Source organism: Mytilus trossulus, chromosome 10 (assembly GCF_036588685.1).
Source record: "Mytilus trossulus isolate FHL-02 chromosome 10, PNRI_Mtr1.1.1.hap1, whole genome shotgun sequence".
Lineage (NCBI taxonomy): Eukaryota > Metazoa > Mollusca > Bivalvia > Mytilida > Mytilidae > Mytilus > Mytilus trossulus.
In genome coordinates this window covers 23,349,690-23,369,112 of record NC_086382.1, presented here as the reverse complement: position 1 = coordinate 23,369,112, position 19,423 = coordinate 23,349,690, and the positions used below count along the sequence as shown (strand labels likewise).

The following is a 19,423-nucleotide window of genomic DNA, read 5'->3' as shown; positions in this document are numbered from 1 at the left end:
GCTTCATACTGCCCTTATATAAACAATAACAAAAAGTTTTGGTTATCCGTAAACCATCAATGCGTTTATCTCTCATAAAATCCGTCCAAGAAGCCATATATATTTAACAGCTGCAAGTTCTTCCAAATAGAACTATGGTATACATCGTATTCATGACACATACCTTGAGCAATAATCTTACTGAACTGAAAGTCCAATATTAGATTCATATAGGCTGATATAACATCAAAACTAATGATTCAATCATAGTATAGCCACATTCCTATGACATATATACGAAATGGATATAATTTGACCAACGGAAGCTACAGTTCTCCCATAAAATTACCCTTAATATTCTGAAGATAGTTTAACTATGTATCAAACAGTTATGAGTCTCTCATCCGGTTATGCTTATGATAGCTTTGTCTGTATCAATGAAATACTTTAGTAACCAAATATGTCAATGTATAACTGGGAGACCATGTGGATACAACCACTTTGATCAATAAGGTCTTGTCTAACTCAGGTGGCAAAATCTGTACACACGTTAATATCAGAATCGGTGACAAAGCCATAAATCTATATACATAAAATTTAAATTTCTTATCATTCACATCAATTTAATTAGTGGTCACGTAACTTCAGTAAATATATATTAAGCAAAACTTCATCCCAAAAAGGAGAACGAGAATAAAAATATATATGAACTTCCATCCAATGATTAGTAGTCTTAACTATTATACCTCGTCATATGTTCAGTAAAAACCAAGATGATCAGAATGCAGATCGTATATATGTCTATCTGGCGATAAGCTGAATGTTAAACGTAAAACAATAAAAATATGTTTAATTAGATTGCATATCTACCAAGATATCTTCAAATTTCACAAAGGTGTTTTCCATAGATTTAAATGACATGACCTACAATATATATCTAAAATTAAAACTTTGATTACCATTGTTTAGAACAGAGGTAGCAAGTGGTGGCAAGTGAATAAGCAAACCAATGGTTTACATCTGTACATTCAATAATAAGTCCTCTAAACAAAAGATCTGCAATAGCTTATAAAACAAGATCACTGTATGTAATAGCAGAATAATGTTTTGTAAACAAACGGACAGCCGTGTAGTACAATTTTTAACAAAAGAGTATTTATATGCGTGTAAAATGGTATCGGTATTAAAATTGTCGGTAATGAAATCATGACAACCAATGTTATACCAAAAATCAATATATCTCTATAATCTATCTCTGACGATAATTTTAGACTGACCTTGTTCATATTTAATGTAGTCGTGTGTGAGAAATGTGTGCACTCGATTGACTACTAATATAAATATTTAAATACTCATCTTATATAAATAATTCCTGATTTGGACCATAGACTGCTTTCGAGTTGAATAGGCATCTATTCCGCAAATATTGGTTATCCACAACCATAGCAGGCTCCTTCCTGAAACTTAAGACTGACTTCCGCTCATGCTGGACATGTTGCAATATAACGGGAAAACGGCATATACAACCGGGATGAGGTTCTCGAAAGGGCTGCTGTTGGAACTTTAATTGTTGTTTACTAGTGTTGAAAATGTCCTGTTGTGAAACACCATGCAGGAGATTCCTCAAGTAATGGAGAATCTGGGTTCATTGTCAAATTCAAGATAGGCAGCGTACCAAGAAAATTCGACTGCTCAGATTGACGATGTCGTGCTGAATGATAACATAGGCAGTAAAATACCGCGAAAATAATTTTGAAGCGGGAAAACATAACGCCCTCTATGCTACATATGATGAAACACCCAGGAGAAATTAATTTCACTCTAATGCACTGCCCGTTTAAACGAATGAAATTATAAATATTTCCGAGCAATAATTCAGTATACATGCTACATAAGTATCAAATAATGATAACAAAGTTTCAGGATTATAATAATCATCATGTAATTTATTGAATATACTAAATACAGCCTTTTTACCCTGTTCTGATAATTTCTTTTGAGTATTTGCAAAGTTACCAGTATAATAAAATAAAATTCCCAAATACATGAACTCGTTACATATATCAATAGTCTTTCCATTAATATACCATTGCTCTTCTGGTCTAATTTTCCCTCTGTTTCTAAAAATTACAATTTTGGTTTTTGACAAATTTATGTACAAATCATACTTATTTGAATAAACATTTACAACATCGATCATATTTTGTAGATCAGTAATACTTTCACGAAATAAAACCATATCGTCAGCGTTCATTAACAAGTACAGATTTAACATTTTAAGTTCATATGATTTACAATTTTGTGTAATAAGTCCATATCATTGACATATTATGAGTACAACAGAGGAGATAAGGATTCCCCTTGCATTAGACCAACAGTACATTCAAAAAATTCAGAAAATTTTCCATTAAGTTTTACACAAGTTTTTAATTTGCTATACATAGATTTAATGACATTTAAAAGTCTACCAGTTACTCCACATCTGACTAATCTTTGCCACAATTTGTAATGTGTGACACTATCAAAAGCTCTAGTGTAATCTACAAAGCAACAGTATAAACGTTTACCTTTACTCAAAGAATTAGTGATAAGGGAATAAAGGGCAAAGACGGCATCGACTGTTCCAAATCCAGGACGGAAACCAAATTGTGCATCTGTCAACACATTATTCTTTTCACTCCATTGTTGTAACCTTGTATTAAGCAGCGAGGTGAAGAATTTCCCAACATGCGATACTAAAGATATTCCACGGTAGTTGTTAGGGTCATTCACGTCTCCTTTTTTAAAAACAGGTACACTAATACTGTTAACCCATATTTCAGGGAAATTTCCGGAATTAAGAATATTATTAAAAAGTTTGCACAATATTGGAATAAATACAGTTTTCCAGCAATAAGATATTCGTTCATGATGTTGTCGAACCCAGTAGCTTTATCGTATTTCAATTTCCTCAAGATTTTTTCTAATTCGGTATCTGTAAATGGAATGTCTAGTTCCTCGTGTACGTTTGGTAAAGTGTCTGTATTCGTTGCCTTGTCCGTTTCTGAGTTATTTGACATTAAGTTTTTAAAATGTTTCTGAAATTGTTCCAAAATTATTTTATGTCGGTTTTCGGTCTTTGGTCTTTTGAATTTCTGGTAGAATTTCTTTGGTTTTTTTCTTTGCAAATTTTTTAACATATTACCTTGTTGGTTTTTGTACTGTCTTTTAAGTTAAGTCTCCGTACATTTATATTTCTGTTTAGCCAAGTTTAGTCTTATTCTGTTGTCGTTAGCAAAATGGTTTGCATTAAAAATATTCAAAGCTAATTTGTATTGTCTATAAAGATTCTTGCAATCTTCTGAAATCCATGGTTTATCTTTTTTAACAAACGATTTTCGACTTTTATTAGTATTACTATCTATACAATGTTCACAATAATCTGTAAATTCAACTTCTGTTTTGGTGTATTGTTTACAAATTTCTGTAAGCAGATTATTCAAATCGTGGAACACATTTGTCAATATCGTTCTCATGTTCCGTTAAATTTAACATTAAATCATCAAACTTTTGAACATTCGTCAGCATGTCATTTACAAGACCGTCTTTAATTCATTCCATTTCACTCTATTGTAAACAGATTTTACACAAGTACATTGATCATTAATCTTCCTATCAAAATTTAAATATATTTCAACACTTAATGGAGCATGACATGAAAACATATTAAAATCTTTAACAGTTAATGCCTTGACTAAAGTAAAAATACTGTCTTGTGATATCAACATATAATCAATTAGACTACAACCGTTTTTATTTTGAAAAGTATATTTACTACTATCAGTACCAAATCTGCCATTACATATCCATAAACCTGTAGATTTACATATATCAAGTATACGACGCCCAAAACCATTTAGGGCTTATAAGTCTTCGGACAATCTATCTGTAATTTTAACATCAGAAACATAATTTATAAAGTCAATAGTGTCAAGTAAATGTTTATCTAGCGTGTCTTCTACAATAAAATCCGGTTCTATACCAACTCTTCCATTCAAATCACCTATGACAGTCACAGTTCCTTAAGTTGCAAATAATTCAATTTGTTCTTGTAAAACATCAAATACATCTATATTATACTTTTTATAATAAACATTTCGATCAGGTGGCATGTAAATAACACACATATATAAATTTTTATTGTTTGGCATAATTTGTTTGTCAAATTTTAACCAGATCATACAATCAACTTCATTTGTAAGTTCTTCAAAAAATTGACATATCCATTTTTTATAGAACAATATTACTCCACCACCACCACATTTTGATCTAGCCAAATATTCCTTTTCATAGCCATCTAATTCAAACTCATCTGGACATTTGACCCAACATTCACTTAGACATAAAATGTCGTATTCAGATACAATTTGAACAAATTCCTTATCACGTAGCTTTCGCACTAGGCCTTTTGAAATATTCCAAGCACATATAATAATAGCACTTTGTTGGGTCTCAGATATTTTATTTACACTCTCCGCGGACTCCTAAACTTCCCATATTTCTCCATTCACATAAAGTTTATCACCTATAATATACGCTGCGTTATTCTGTTTTCTTTCTTTCAGCATTATCGGAACCATTTTTTTTCGCCGTTCAACAATTTCACGGGGATACTGCGGACTAATTCCGAACTTTCTGTCTTTTAAACGACCTGATGCATTTTTAACTTTTGCTCTATCCGACAGTTGACTAAATTTGGTCTTATCGCGTCGGGTTTTCGTTTCCCTAAACGAAACACCTTTTCCAAATGTTTATTGGTCGCACCTTCTAACGTTATAGTGTTTTCTAGGAATTCAAGTATTTGTTCCTTACAACGCTCATTTTCAACACTTTGGTCTCCTTCCCTCTGTTTGTCGGTGTTATTATCATTTGTATTAATTTTAACTGGTTCCTCATCGAATGAAAAAAAACAGCAGGTTTTTTTCAAAGTTTTGTGTCTCGATCTCTAAAAGTTTCCTACTGAAGTTTTTTGTTTTCTCAATTGTACTTGTCATTGAATCTAGTTTTTTTTTTCAGCGAAGCTTGCTCGTCATGTAAATCTGATAGAAATTGGGCGTTTAACATCTATTTTTAGGACGAGTACAAATTGATTATATTTTTTGTTTTCTTTAAAGATTTTTTTGAAATTTTGTTTCGATTTTTAGAACAGAGTTGGCTGCCTTCCATGCATATGCCTTTGAGTTTTTATAACCCGATGTTATCGTCCTATGTTTAGTGGTTCTATAAAAAAAGATATATGGTTTGATTTGCAATGATTAAACTAAAGGACATGGATGTATACTATTGATTTTTAGCTCACCTGGCATAGCCATGTGAGCTTATGCCATCACTTGGCGTCCGTCGTCCGTCGTCTGTTGTCGTCGTCTGTCGTCGTCGTAAACTATTTCAAGAATCTTCTCCTCTGAAACTACTAAGCCAAATACTTCCAAACTTTAACTGAATGTTCCTTAGGGTATCTAGTTTATAAATTGTATCCGAAGTTTTGATCTATCAACAAACATGGTCGCCATTGCTAAAAATAGAACATAGGGGTCAAATACAGTTTTTGGCAAATCTGACATGGAGTAAAAATGTTCATTAGGTCAAGATCTATCAGCCTTGAAATTTTCAGATGAATCCAACAACCCATTGTTGGGTTGCTGCCACTTAATTGGTAATTTTAAGGAAATTTTGCAGTTTTTGGTCATTATCTTGAATATTATTATAGATAAAGATAAACTGTAAACAGCAAAAATGATCAGCGAAGTAAGATCTACAAATAAGATAACATGATCAAAATTGTCAAATGACCCCTTAAGGGGTTATTGTCCTTTAATGACAATTTTTTATAATTTGTTAATCATATTTGCTAACTTTAAAAAATCTTCCCCTCTTAAACTACTCAACCAAAATCATCCAAACTGAATGATCAGTAGGGTGTATCAAATAAAGTTTGTGTTTTATTTTCTATTTCGTCAAAAAACATGGTCGTCATGGCTAAAAATAGAACACAGGTTAAAATGCAGTTTTTGGCTTATATCTCAAAAACTCCAGCATTTAGACCAAATAAGACAAGAAGTTAAATTATTTATTAGGTCAAGGTCTACCTGTCCTGAAATTTTCAGACGAATCGGGTAACTGGTTTTGCAGATATAATGCCCCTGAATTGATGATTTTAAAGAAATTTTGCAGTTTTTGGTTATTATCTTGAATATTATTATAGATACAGATAAACTGTTAATAGCAAAAATGTTAAGCAAAGTAGGATCTACAAATAAGTCAATGTGACCACAATTGTCAATTGACCCCTTAAGGAGTTATTGCCCTTTAAAGACTTTTTTCACAATTTGTTCATCATATTGACTTACTTTAATAAATCTAATCCTTTGAAACTGCTGTATCAATTTCAGCCAAACTTAGGCTAAATGAGTTTCAGAGTATCTAATATAAATTTTATATTTTATTTCCTTGTATGTCAAGAAACATAGCTCCTATGGCTAAAATAGAACATAGGAAAAAATGATTTTTTTTTTTTTTTTTTTGCTTTTGAAGAAAATAGGACGATTCAAAGAACTTTTAAATAAATTGAAAAGCCAAAAATAATCATTGATGAGAGATTTAACCAAAAAAATTAAGGTGAGCGATTCAGGCTCTTGAGAGCCTCTTGTTTAAAGTACTAATTCGATATTGTTTCTTATCTTAATCAACTCAATAAAAAGTATATATTTGTGTTTTATACATTATCAATAAAAAAAAAATGTACATGCCAGGAATAAGCTAATTTGATTATTATGTTTTAGGTTTCTTTCCAGAATTATTATACAAGACTTGCAAACTAAAAAAGGTATTTAATTTCTACTACGATAATTGGCTTGGAATTCAAAGTGGTACTGCTAAAGTGTGTTTGTCAATCAAGTCAGGTTACGAGTTGAAGCAACAATTTTTCCTTAGAACAAGTCAGGATTTACGTAGAGGGCATTTGTGGATCAGTATAATCTCTAAACCACCATGTAGTAATTTTACGAGGGCTCAAAGATTATCATGCGCATTATCTTTATTGTTTTGTACAATGTTGTCCTGTCTAATGTTTCATGGAATTCCGACTGACGAAACGATAAGTTCGGATGTAGCAAGTATTCAATTTGAATTCTCTCTGAAAGACTTTATCATTGGTTTGGAAAGTAGTATAATAATGTTTCCTATAAACTTTGCCATCATTGAACTTTTTGTGCGATCAAAAACAAAACAGCTACATAAAGAACGATATCTGGAAATTGATGTTAACCGTCCAACGACAAGTGATGAAAAAGGATCAGATAAAACGGATAATGAAATTGTTGCAGTAAAAAGATGGATGTAAGTTTATTATATATTACTTGTATCACAATGGTGTGCATTATATGGCTGAGCCTGTTTGTAAAGTTAGGTTAATTATACATAAGGTAGTAAAACGATGATAGTCATCTATAAAACCAAATCAATACATGCGCAGCAAACAACACACACAAAAGAAAAGATAAATGGCTTTTACTGCTATTCCTCATCTATTAGTTATTAAAATATCGCAGAGCAAACATGTTAAGGTAGCACAATACAAAGATTTTTTTACTTCCAATCACTAACATTTGAAATGCTGTAACTTTCTTATGAATGCATAGAAAATAATAAAAGAGGTAAATATAGATAGATAAAAGATTAATCTTTTAATTGAATGTAATATTTTTATTATGCAATCATTATGTAATCAATTATTATGTAATTAGTGGCCAAATCTGGGTAAGGTCACTTGAATGAATTTAGCTCTTTCATCTCTTTAACTATACAGAAACTTTTAACGAAATCTGAATCAACACATCATGGGCTTCAAAAGGGTGTCTCAGATTGTCTCTATGATATGCTATTCTCTCATAAATCTCCAATTAGTGAAACATCCTAACCACATAAAAGAAGATAATGTTTAATTAGGTGTAAAATTTGTTCTATACATTCTATCTGAAATCTGAGACACCCTTTTGTAGATAATGGCCATAGGAACAACATATAATAAAATCAAGCCTCTAGGGATACCTATGCAGAAGCTAATTTCATTTGAAAGTGGAAATTTGTTGAAAAATATTTTAGACAACGTTTACATTATAATTGGTGATATAATTGTTGCATAATGCTAACATTGCATTAATTTGAAAGAGTAATCTGTTAGCTATCCAAAACTACCACTTTAATAAATTTTCAAGCTGTATTAAGAAAGTTACAGCATTTTAAAACTTGGTAGTTGGAGTTATAAAATCTTTGTATGGTGCTACCTTAACTTCTTTTATCAAATATTTTATGCGAATACAGCAATTTTGTTTATCTAATAAAGGTTCTTTTTTCCAGTCCGTATCCTGTATCGTAAACCCCATATCGCATATAGCTAAACTCGTATCCCATACCCCGTATCGCATAGGAAAACCCGTATTTTATACCTGGCGTGACATCATTATTCGAATGACGTCATCGTTTAACATATGACGTCCAGTTGCTGTATTTACTTTCATAGGAAAAATATGAGTTCCACTAAAACAAATATCCTATCATTTCAACTAAAATCGCATTTCCATAAATTATTACCCAGTAAAAATGAAAACACAATAAAATTCTTACAATATAATTTGGTGAGAATAGTTAGCAAACTTTTCAAGAACTGTTTTTCTTACTGTTCTCCTCGTCAGAAAATTAAAGTGGTCATGAATCATACCATCGCCAAAAAAATAATAAAACATTTCCACATCTTATGATATTCATTTGATAAATATTAATTTTAGTTGAAGTATTTCCCTAAGAACAGGATCGTTAGTATAAACATTTTAATATATCTATATATATGTCTTTAACGTATATTGAGAATGTAATAAGGTTATAGGGGACATAACGATGTGGATATTAAGCAAATAAAGAAGTCAATAAAAAAATCAAGCCAGCTGCAAAAATACAGAAAATTTATTATGTTCTTTTCTAGCTTATAATTTCGAAAGATTTAATAAAAAAAAAGGGGATATCATAATTTTGATTCTATCGAAATATATGATAAACAGAATAATACATGGTAATATCCGTATCGCATGCTATATCACCACTCGACCAATATCAACCCTCGGGACCTTCGACCCTCTGGACTGATATTGGTTTCACGGGATGATACAGCATGCGATATAGATTTTGCCATGTATTCTTCTATATAAATCGAAATCGTTCCCAATTCTCTTACAGACGCTTTGTTTCAATGTTTAATTAGAGTTCGGTATTTGTGTTATGCTTTTCTCTAAAAAGGGGAGCGAAAGATACCAGAGGGATAGTCAAACTTATAGAAAGAAAAAAAACTGACAACACCCTGGCTAAAAATAAAGAGACAGCCAGACAAATGATAGTACAATATAGTAAACTCTCGACTTAGCAACACGAACCCCACCAAAAGCTTGAGTGATCTCTGGTGCTCTGGAAGGATAAGCAGATCCTGCTCCACATCTTGCATCTGTCGTGTTGTTTATGTTATTACAATTCCAGTAAATAGTCTAATTGGGTAGATCACCTTCGTGAAACGGGAAGGGTATTGCAGTTAATATTACTTAATCGAAATACCTCTTGTAATCATAATGTTTTGGATCTTTTCATATCATTTCTTTATGACATTTGTAAATCAAAATAACTGCATACTTGCTATCAATGCATTGAGATCTTTTCATATCAGTACGTAAACGATATTTGTTTATTGATGTAACTAAAATGTACATACAGTGAAACCTGTCTTAACTGAACCTCTTCGTGGACAAATATTTTGTTAGGTTTAAACAAGTTAACCTCTCATAAAGTTTAATATACTGGACTTAAAAACTTGTTTGGATTAGACATTATTTCGATTTATGCACGATTCGGTTTGCACAGGTTACACTTTATTTTTTATCCAAATTTATTATTTTCAGGTTTCCATGGTGGGTTATATACATTGCATGGACCACAACTATTTTGACATCGTTGATTTCGTCATATTTTGTTATGCTGTACGGATTAAAATATGGCTACTATGAAAGTTTGAATTGGCTAGTTTCCTTTCTTACAGCATTTGTTAATGATGTCTTTTTAATGGAGCCTATCAGTGTCGTGTTTTTTGCTATGTTGTTCACCTTTATATTGAAACGGGAAATCAAAATTGATTCTGCTCCGGCCTTGATTGTTCACAAACCAGAAAGTAAGTTTGTAAATCTTTAGTAGATTATTTTTGGTTTCTAATAGTTTTAGTCGCCCTTCGATGACGCCATAAGTCACGATGAGTTTGCGATATGTCTGTTCATCAGCAAGTCAGTCCGTCAGACAGTTTCTTTATATGCTAAGTAAACTAATCATATATACAAGCATTAAGCAGTTTCTGCACTTGTTCTCTTACTAGAGATTAGATACTTAACATATTAAAAAGATATATATATGATTTGAGTTATGTGTTGGTTTGGTACGATGACATAGAAAACTACTAGTACTGAGAAATTTAATTTAATGTATAACCTATGATCAAAATGATAAGATATTTATATTTTAGTGTAACAAATTTGAGTTTGATTCTGGTTGTGTCATTTTCATCGGAGTTGTCAATGGGCTTTCTAATTGCTGTGGATTCGTTGATTTTCGTGAATTGAGGAAAACTTGCATTTCGAAGTTATTTGATTTTCATGGTTTGGGAACTGTGCATGCAAAACCTATAGAAAATTTGTAATTCGTTGTTCACCTGTTCCACTGTACCCACGAAACCAACGAAAATTGGTATCCAACGAATAATGATGAATCCACATTAGGAAAAGATTGTAAATCTATTTCACTCGAAATGCTTGTTTTGTCCGTGCAATCAACCAAAAGTGAATATTTTCGGGAAAAAACCTTCAATGAATATGAGGTTGATCTGAATTGGTATGAATGCCAATAAGACAAGTCTCCACGAGAGGTCAAGTGACACATAACTTAACAACTATAGCCTCCAGTACGACCTTCAACAATGATAAAAAAAACATACTGCATAGTCAGCTACTAAGACCCGAAATGACATATGTAAAACATTTCAAACCAGAAAACTAACGGCCTAATTTGTATCCAAAAAAAGGACAATTAGTGAATTGCAGGCTTCTGACTTGTGACAGACATTCAATCGTGGATTTATATCTTTGAAGATGATGAACAGTCCGTTACTCATGGAAACAATTAAAATGTGTTTGGAATGTGAACAAGCGAGACAATGTTTGTGATAGGGCAGATATTTTCAGCTCTGCACACAATTCTATTTTAACTTATCAATATCTCTTTATTGCATATTTACTGTAACAACTTACTTCATTAAGAGCTTATAACTTAGTATCCCTCATGTTAGTTTACCTTATAGTTAAGGGAAGTTTCATTTGAAAAGATATATTATTAGTATCTACATGATCTATAACAAATTAATTTCATAAATATATATAATAAATATTGTGAATACACATACAGATCTTTGTTTTTCTGTCCTTATTTTACACATAACATTTCCGGAATCCTCTCCGTTTTTCTGTCCTTATTTTACACATAACATTTCCGGAATCCTCTCCGTCATCATCTTCTTTGCGCAATATCAGCCAAACGATTCCTATGTTACAGTAAAACTAAGAAGCTATGATCATAATACATTGCAAAAGGTGTTTACGTCTGAAATTAATGACGGGAAAGAAATAGGGAAACTATAACAAAATACAAACTACCAATAAAGACATAGTTTAACACTGTTCTTATATCAGTATAGAAAAACTGTAAAAAACTAAATAACTTCTACACAGCTGCTTTTGCATAGCCATAGGTACTATTTCTGTTCTAAAAATATGTAGTACTGGAAATTTACTTTTAATATTTAGTACTTTTTCTTTACTTTAAAATTATTATAATATTTAGGTACTTATATTGTACAGTACTTGATTTGTACTAATTATTTTGGTACAGAAATAATACAATATTCCATGTTTGAAAATCATAATTTTTTGAGATTTGAAATAGAAAAACTTTCAAAATGCTGAAAATGTAACGGCAGTAACCAAAAATCTGTAGTACCTAAATTTCAAGTACAAATTAAGTACTGTAAAATACAGGTACCTTAATATTACAATAATTTTAAAGTAACAAAATAGTACTGAATATTAAAAGTAGTTTTCCAGTACTACAGATTTTAGTACATAAATAGTACGTAGGCAAAAGAAGTTGTGTAGATGATATCTATTGAAACAATTATCTTTTTATTACAGGAAACAATGCATTAATGCAGAAAAGAAGTAATACGAAATCAATTATCCCAGGACATGCTTCAAAAAAAGATTTGAGGAAAGCTAAACAAGAACTTGATTTAAAAGAAAAGATCCAGACCAATCTCCAAGATATAATTCTGTATGTGTTTTTCACATTTATGTTGTTATTTGTTGTTCACAGCCATCGACCAGTGGAGAAATGTTTCATGCAATCACAAGATATCAACAATATTTTTATCCAAAATACATTAGAACATGTAAGTAATACAGACAAGATGGAAATGAAAAAAGGAGCAATCATACTACCATTAGTCAATAGTTATCAAAGGTACCAGGATTATAATTTAGCACGCCAGACACGCGTTTCGTCTACATAAGACTCTCATAGCGACGCTCATATCAAAATATTTACAAAGCCAAACAAGTCAAAAGTCAAATGAGATCGAACAATTCCAAAGATACATCAATAAGATGCAACTAATTTTGTTTTAAACAAATTAGAATTTAATAGTCTCCATTAGGAGCGAGACATGATATGCCAACAAATACGTTTCTCCTGCTTTTAATGCATCATCCGCCTTGTAATTAAACCTTGTACACAGATAAAATAAGGGGAGAATTTTTTTTTCCTTAACTGTTTTTGACAATGTTTTTCATTTGAATAAAGACCCAGTTTTGTTTTGAAGAGGACACGGTTTTTTTTTGGTTGGGAAATGTGAACATGCATCCATACATTGTCTGTCGAAAAAGTCAAAATAAATTTCATCGTAAAACATACTGTTGTCGTGTGAAAATTTATTTTAAACGGGAACTTTTCAGAATAAGGAAGACACCTATTTCGAAAGAGAAACGTTTACATTATTACACTATATAAAAACTAAGTTTAAATGGAATATAAATACTCTCAAGCAAACAATTATATTGATTATTTTATAACATTATACTAGATTTGAAATTAAGAAGATGCAGTATGATTGTGTCATCATAATAATTTAGTAACATATGTAACTCTACGGGTTTCAAAAGTGGCGCAGGATCTGCTGACCCTTCCGGAGCACCTGATATCATCCCATTTTTGAGGGGTCCGTGTTCCATAGTCTTTTTTTTCTATGTTTTGTCTTTTGTACTATTATTTGTCTGTTTTCCTTTTTCTTTTAAAGCTAAGGTATTGTTAATAGTTTCAATTTATGAGTTCGACTGTCCCTCTAGTATCTTAAACCCCTGTTTTATTACAGGAGTAAAGCACGTTTATTTATAGCTCCATTTACAATATTGACTATCAGCAAATTATATATTTATTGACAGACGGTCAGGAAAAGAATTTGAACTGCTCTGCAGTAATTTATCATGCATTCAATCATGTTATATATTCTGGTATCTTAAGATAATGGTTTCACCTCTTGGTCTCGCATTGTGACGAGACAAAATACCAGTTGATGAAAAAATGTCAATGCATGATAATCAATACACAAGGGAGATTTGACTGATCTGTTTATTTATAAAATTGTCTATATGGTGATCACGTGAAAATGAAGACAAGGTAAAAAAACAATTGTCACATGCAGTTTGTGCATTAAGTCTTTACCCTCATACATGAGACGATATTAAAGGACAGTCTACCAGTTCTTTATCAACTGATTGGATTTTCAGTGCATTTTTTTCGCATTAAATGTTGGAATGACAATATTTTTTGCATTGCTTCACAAAGACACAACCGTTGGCGCAGAATTTAAATCTCACATGCTGGCTTGATCTGCCAAGATTGGAGAGTAGTGGACTTTATTGTAATACTTGGCTAGTGAAGATGTCATGAAAGTTGTAGTCTTTCCTATGATGTTTGATAATAAATATTCTGAGCACTCAATTGCTCAGAATATTTATTATAAAACAATTAAAGGTAAAACGACAACTTGCCCTTCAATCATCCGTTTATATAAGTAAATCACATATCAAATGTGCGTCCTTTAACTTTCAAGGTCGTATCATGTTTGAACATCAAAATTAACACAATACATATCAATCAGTGTAATGACGAGTTAAGTCTCAAAATTGGTTACAACCTTCGTCTATCTGTATTTCACAGTTAAAGTATTTGTATAAATACAAAGCTAAATAAAAAAGATTTTTCTTCTTTTCATTGGCTTGTAAACTTGCTGTCAGACTTAAGGTGGTAGACCTAGGTTAAGGTAAGTAACTCTTAAAATCATCAGTACGTTTGTGTCAGCCATTTTCAAAAATATGATCTAAACTTCTAGGATACATAAATTATTTTCAATCTTTTTCAGGTAAATGCTTAAAATACATAAACAAAACTTGTCTATTACAAACGCATCACTGAATTAAAGAGTAATCTCCCTGGACAAAGGTCTACCCCCTTAAAAAAGTATGTTCAACAAGCCATCAAAATCCAATTTAAATTTTCAAATAATTGAGCTTCGAGCTTGTGGACTCAGAATTGAATAGTGAATGCTGTTTGACATTTTACTAATATCTAAATATTATTTTGTAGGTTAAGACACGTGGTGATATTTGGACTTATATCAACGAAAGTGTTATTCCTCCATTGAGTAGAACATTACCTTATGACATGTCAAAGAAGATTCCAGAAAATGATTTTCTACTGATAGGAAAATTTCGTCTGCGACAGATAAGGGTTAAAAGAGGTACACACTATAAATTAACAATATTAGATCAATGTCAGGTAAATGTCAACTTTTTGTATGAGGCTGAGAAACTGGGGAAGGACGAGGTTCTACCCCTAAAACTTATTTTCATCCCTTAAGTGTTCTATAATGGAATTGACATTATACAAAATATAGCTTTGTTACTATATAACTAGGAAATAAACAATAACAACAAAAATAACAAAAACTAATTCTTGATAGTAAATATTTGATGCACATTATATATCATAGTTCACACACTTATATTACAGATCAGATTTAGAATTATATATTTTTAGGGATTAGCCTGGTAAAATAAAATCTGTCAATTATTTTTCTAATTAAGATCTTTTTACAACCAAAAGGTTGCGCCATTAGCAAATAACCTAAAGTTTGATGAATGTTTATGTATTCTTGTCACTATTTTCAAAACTTTTAAATGGAAAAAAAAATAAGGCTTAATTCTTTTCAAATTCGTACTTTATTTGGCCTTTTTAACTTCATGTGATTCGAGCTTCACTGATGAGTCTTCTGTAGACGAAACGCGATTTTGGCGTATAAACAAAATTTAATCCTGGTATCTGAGTTTATTTGTTTCTACATAAAAATAGAAAAAGGCATGTTTTCATGAACAACTTTGTTTTTTAGACAGCTGTAAATTCCCAGATAAGTTGAGGAAACTGTTTGGCTTGGACCATCTTGACATGAAATGTACATCTACATTGAACACGGTAAATGATGACAATGACAATTACAACAAATCATGGCAGATTCAGTCACAACTAGTAACACCCACTGATGAATGGTCCTTCCAAAATGCTTGGGACTTAGAGTCTGTGCCATATCTAGGCGAGCGGGCAATATATGGTGGAGGTGGCTACTTGGTTGACATGAACACAAGTCCTTCATCTATTTTAAAGCTTTCAGAGTTAATGCTTAAGTCATGGATTGACACAAGAACAAGAGCTTTTTTCATAGAATTCGTCTTGTATAATCCCAATGTTAACATGTATAGTTCAGTTATGATCGTTTTTGAGTATAGCAGTCCTGGTACACTAACAACATCATTTCAGATATATACAACACCTTTATCCCACTACTCCACTAGTAAAGAAATTACCAGTTTGGTGTTGGAGATAGTATTTTTTCTTTTGACGATTGTCGTGTCTTATATTGAGATCAAAAAGATAAGACTGGTCGGTTTGAAAATTTACTTTAAAAGGTTTTGGAACAAACTTTCCTTGTTGATGTTAATATTGTGCTATACTTCAATGGCGATTTTTATAGAGAGATTTAGAATGATAACACACATAATTCGCCAGTATAGAAGTGATGGTAAAGACAGTTACATTAATTTTAGTCTTGCGATCCTTTGGGATTGCATATTATTTTACATCTTGGCTTTAATAACCGTTATCACAATGATAAAACTACTGAAACTTTTAATGCTGAATCAGAAATTGAAATACCTATTTTCATTGATGGAACATGTAAAAAAACCTTTGAAATATTTCTTTTTTATCTATGTTATTTCATTGTTAGCGTTTGCATGTTGTGGACATTTGTTGTTTGGGGCATCATTGGCTGGTTACAGATCATTCGCTGACAGTTTGATGGTCCTTATAGAATGTACTTTCAGGATTGTCAATTATAATCAATATCTTGAATTTCATCCACAATTAGGTCCTCTTTTTATACTTTTGTTCATATTTATATTTGTGTTTGGTTTAATGAATATGTTTACTGTCATTGTAATGAATGCGCAGAAATCCTTAAGACAAAAAGGAGTAAAACATGATGACCAGCTAACATTACTGATTAAGTACGCTGTGCAGAGCATCAGAAGAATGTTCCGATAATATTATAAATCAGTATTCAGTGCAACATTCGAAGAATGTTCCGATGATAAAATAAATCAGTACTCAGTGCAGCATTAAACGAGTGTTCCGATAATATTATAAATCAGTACTCGGTGCAGCATCAGAAGAATGTTCCGATAATATAATAAATCAGTACTCAGTGCAGCATTAGAAGAATGTTCCGATAATATAATAAATCAGTACTCAGTGCAGCATCAGAAGAATGTTCCGATTATATAATAAATCAGTACTCAGTGAACCATTCGAAGAATGTTCCGATAATATAATAAATCAGTACTCAGTGCAGCATCTAAAGAATGTTCCGATAATATAATAAATCAGTACTCAGTGCAGCATCAGAAGAATGTTCCGATAATATAATAAATCAGTACTCAGTGAACCATTCGAAGAATGTTCCGATAATATAATAAATCAGTACTCAGTGCAGCATCAGAAGAATGTTCCGATAATATAATAAATCAGTACTCAGTGCAGCATTAGAAGAATGATCCGATTATAAAATAAATCAGTACTCAGTGCAGCATTAGAAGAATGTTCCGATAATAAAATAAATCAGTACTCAGTGCAGCATCAGAAGAATGTTCCGATAATATAATAAATCAGTACTCAGTACAGCATTAGAAGAATGTTCCGATATAATAATAAATCAGTACTCAGTGCAGCATTAGAAGAATGATCCGATTATAAAATAAATCAGTACTCAGTGCACCATCTGAAGAATGTTCCGATAATATAATAAATCAGTACTCAGTGCAGCATCAGAAGAATGTTCCGATTATATAATAAATCAGTACTCAGTGAACCATTCGAAGAATGTTCCGATAATATAATAAATCAGTACTCAGTGCAGCATCAGAAGAATGTTCCGATAATATAATAAATCAGTACTCAGTGAACCATTCGAAGAATGTTCCGATAATATAATAAATCAGTACTCAGTGCAGCATCTAAAGAATGTTCCGATAATAAAATAAATCAGTACTCAGTGCAGCATCAGAAGAATGTTCCGATTATATAATAAATCAGTACTCAGTGAACCATTCGAAGAATGTTCCGATAATATAATAAATCAGTACTCAGTGCAGCATCTAAAGAATGTTCCGATAATAAAATAAATCAGTACTCAGTACAGCATTAGAAGAATGTTCCGATTATATAATAAATCAGTACTCAGTGAACCATTCGAAGAATGTTCCGATAATATAATAAATCAGTACTCAGTGCAGCATCTAAAGAATGTTCCGATAATATAATAAATCAGTACTCAGTACAGCATTAGAAGAATGTTCCGATTATAAATTGAATCAGTTTTTAGTGAGCAACAACAGAGTAATGTTTCAATAACATTGTTTAGCAGTTCTTAGTATACAAAACCAGAAGAATGTTTCGATAATATGACAAATCAGAGCAGCTTCAGATGATTTTAAGATAATACAATAAATCAGAACTAAGTGAGCAGCTTCAGATGATATTTTGATAATATAATAAATCATTTCTTTTTTTCTTTTTTTTTACAACAAATAAATATTCTTTATTCATCAAATTGCTTGTTACAACTTTACTTCATTGTCCAAGCTTCAATAAAGTATCCCTGTGAAATACTTTCTGAGTATCAAGGAAAATACACAGAATATAAATAAATATAAACATTATTTTTTTTCCATCAATTATATCAATCTTTTTAACTTTATGAAAAATACATTATGAGATATTGTTTTGTTCTCATTCATAAACCTTCGTAGTTCCTTTATAAACATAGCATACACATCTAAAAATTTCAGCTTTTGCTCTGACACATAGTACGACTTGTAAATACAAAAACCTAAAATTGTCAAGAAATAATTTAAACCGTTATATCCTTGATCTGATATTTTGTATCCAAATACTATATGTTTTGCCAATATCTTGTTTTGAAAATTCATTTTTGCTAGAAGATAATGTACTTTCTTCCAAAAATCTTTCAACAATGAACATGTAATAAAGAAATGCAAATAATCTTCTTCTTTTGTTTTACAAAAGTTGCATTTATCGTTCTCAGATATTTTCCACTTTAATAGTAGCTTCTTTGTAGGAATGATATATTGAAGCAGTTTCCATCTGAAAATTTTCAACTTATTTTCCTTTAAAATTTTAAATATAAAATCATATACAAATGGCATCTGTGGTACGTATTCTAATTTTAAATATCTTGTCCAAATGTTGCTACCGATTGGCTTTGTATATTTTTTATCTACTAAAGTTTTATAGAGTATTTTATTATTGATATCTTTTGTTTCAATTTGTTTATTTTGCCATCTTAATTTAACCTTACATATATTGATTTTACTCTTAACGGAGTTTTCTTTTTTTAAAACGTGCATCCATTCTTTTGGGATGCATGATTTTAACATTTTAAACTCTGCAATCCAGTTTGTTTTATTAATTAACTTTTTTAAAATAAAACTTTCGGATAAATTTCCTTGACTATCCAACATGTCGTTTATATAAACCAATCCACTTTTAACCCAGTTCGGGAAAAACAAGCATTTGTTGCGATATTTAATATATTTATTTCCCCAAATAATATGTTTTCTAATATTAGAGAAGTGATTAGAAA

General features: G+C 31.2%; 2 protein-coding genes across 4 annotated transcripts in view; both read left to right on the top strand.

Annotated features, from left to right (window-relative positions):
• Positions 1 to 6,922, top strand: part of LOC134687076 (uncharacterized) — a 124,197-nt gene extending 117,275 nt beyond the window's left edge. For all 3 annotated transcript variants that reach the window (XM_063547050.1, XM_063547049.1, XM_063547048.1), the window contains one exon: positions 6,798 to 6,922. In XM_063547050.1, coding sequence (XP_063403120.1) covers positions 6,798 to 6,849 — 52 coding nt within the window. In that variant the 3' untranslated portion in view covers positions 6,850 to 6,922. The remainder of the gene's footprint in view (positions 1 to 6,797) is intronic.
• On the top strand, positions 6,854 to 18,319 carry LOC134687078 (polycystin-1-like protein 2). Its single transcript, XM_063547051.1, has 5 exons — positions 6,854 to 7,353; positions 9,957 to 10,222; positions 12,285 to 12,541; positions 14,794 to 14,947; positions 15,596 to 18,319. Exons 1-5 carry the CDS (start codon positions 7,067 to 7,069, stop codon positions 16,804 to 16,806), a joined length of 2,175 nt encoding a protein of 724 aa, XP_063403121.1. The 5' UTR covers positions 6,854 to 7,066; the 3' UTR covers positions 16,807 to 18,319.
• The last annotated feature ends 1,104 nt before the right edge of the window (positions 18,320 to 19,423 follow it).